The sequence below is a fragment of the Dipteris shenzhenensis genome, chromosome 23 (genome assembly GCF_047967505.1).
Source record: "Dipteris shenzhenensis isolate YYH24624 ecotype China chromosome 23, Dip_SZ_1.0, whole genome shotgun sequence".
Taxonomy (NCBI): domain Eukaryota; kingdom Viridiplantae; phylum Streptophyta; class Polypodiopsida; order Gleicheniales; family Dipteridaceae; genus Dipteris; species Dipteris shenzhenensis.
The window spans coordinates 38330042-38331938 of NC_141618.1; the positions used below are offsets into that span (position 1 = coordinate 38330042).

The following is a 1897-nucleotide window of genomic DNA, read 5'->3' on the forward strand; positions in this document are numbered from 1 at the left end:
CGTGAAAGCATAGGTGATTGGTAGATTTGAAGGGAGCACGGAAGGGCTTAAAAAGGACAATCCACGTAAGACTGGAGGGTTTGGACAAGGCGGCGTGTGTGTGTGTGCGTGCGCGCATGCGTGTAACGAGATGGTGAAAAAACTCGCCTCCGATTAGTTCAAACGACCACCGAGGAGCGATGGGCAGGTTGAGTCGGCCGTATGCAATGACACGTCATGTGAGTCATCGTGTAGGACAGGTCATCAGATCAATCAAAAGTTTATATTTTCCCTACCGCTGTCGTCATGCAGCACTCATTACACACAATGCATTCATGGCACCTTCGATAGTTCCGAACTCTCTCAGGTCTCATCTCTCTCTCTCTGCTGATTTCTTTGGCGTTGTTGTTAGCTTTGCTCATTGTTTCTTGAATCACAAAGCAATATGGCAGCTACCAAGCCAGCTTCCTCTTCGTCTTCCGGTTACGGTGTCGTCGCCAACCCCGACGGCACCGTCACCCGCTTACCAGTGCCCAACATCCCTCCCAATCCCGCCTTCGTCGATGGCGTTGCCTCCAAAGATGTCACCCTCCAGCCTTCCACTGGCATCTGGGCTCGCATCTTCGTCCCGCAGCCTCAGCGGCAACGAGAGTCGTTTCCCCTGGTCCTCTACTTCCACGGCGGAGGATTTGTTATGATGGGCGTTGCCTTTAAAGCTTACCACAAGTTTCTGCATAGACTGTGCAAAACGGGAAGCGTTATTGTTGTCGCAGTGGAATACAGACTCGCACCAGAGCATCGGCTTCCGGCTGCACACGAGGATGCGTATGCCTCGTTGACATGGCTTCAAGCCCGAGCCTTGGAACAGGGAAGCTCCACCCAAATCGAACCATGGTTGGCCCTTTTTGCGGATTTCTCTCGCTGCGTTTTCATGGGTGACAGCTCTGGAGGTAACATAGTGCATCACCTGTCGCTCCGGGTTAGCCACTCAGACCTGACACCCTTGCGTGTCCAAGGACAAATCATCGTCCAACCATTTTTCGGTGGGCAGCAAAGAACTGCAACTGAGCTTCGCTTGGCTAACGATGAGGTAGTACCTCTTGCAGGTACCGACTGGCTTTGGAGAACTGCCCTTCCTAAAGGCGCAGATAGGGATCATCCTTTAGCCAATCCTTTTGGTCCGTCGTCCCCGGATTGCAAAGCATTTTCACTGCCCAGAACTCTCGTTATGGTAGCGTCCAGGGATCCCATGCAAGAAAGGCAGTTGCAATTCTTTGCAATGTTGAAAGAAGCAGGTGTGGAGGCACACCTTTCCAAATACGAGGGAAGCCATGGCTTCCAATTGCAAGATGGGCTGTGCTCTGATTCCTTCATCCGAGATGTTGTGAGCTTTCTCCGGATGGGCCCCTTTTCAAAATTGTGAAAGGGTGTCAAATGATAAGGTACTAGCGCTTCTTACCACTAAACTCTCTCCTTAGCATTCCACCAATCATACCCTACATAATTCCTGTTCTATCGTAATTATTGTGAATTTTGTGGACACTCAAAAGGCTTTACCATGGAGGATGAATCTCCCATCTTGATTTGTCAAGATATATATCTTGATTATTCTTACATGTATAAATATAGTACAATTCATGTGTATCATTTCTTTTTTTTCGGATAGTAGAGCTGAGTTGAAAATGAAGAGGGAAGGGTTTTATGTTTGGAAGGATTTTTTAGATTATTTGTTTACATAACCCACATTATGTTTACAAATGGACATACTCTAGATTGGTTTCAGTTTTTAGATTTATTAAATTTGTACCAGTTCTCTCTCTTTGCATGTGTGTAACAGCTATGAATGTACATTCTTCTTAATGAAAGTTTCTTTCACAGAAAAAACTAGAGAGTGTTTGTGTATATGTATATATATACA

At 46.7% G+C, this 1897-nt stretch overlaps 1 protein-coding gene across 2 annotated transcripts; it reads left to right on the plus strand.

Moving 5' to 3' along the window:
* The first annotated feature begins 386 nt into the window (after positions 1-386).
* Positions 387-1526, plus strand: LOC147887351 (putative carboxylesterase 8). 2 transcript variants are annotated; one of them, XM_087394899.1, is made up of 2 exons: positions 387-929; positions 1086-1526. In XM_087394899.1, exons 1-2 carry the CDS (start codon positions 425-427, stop codon positions 1400-1402), a joined length of 822 nt encoding a protein of 273 aa, XP_087251025.1. In that variant the 5' UTR covers positions 387-424; the 3' UTR covers positions 1403-1526. The 2 variants fall into 2 exon arrangements, with proteins under 2 accessions (XP_087251025.1, XP_087251024.1); XM_087394898.1 differs by having other exon boundaries at positions 387-1526.
* The last annotated feature ends 371 nt before the right edge of the window (positions 1527-1897 follow it).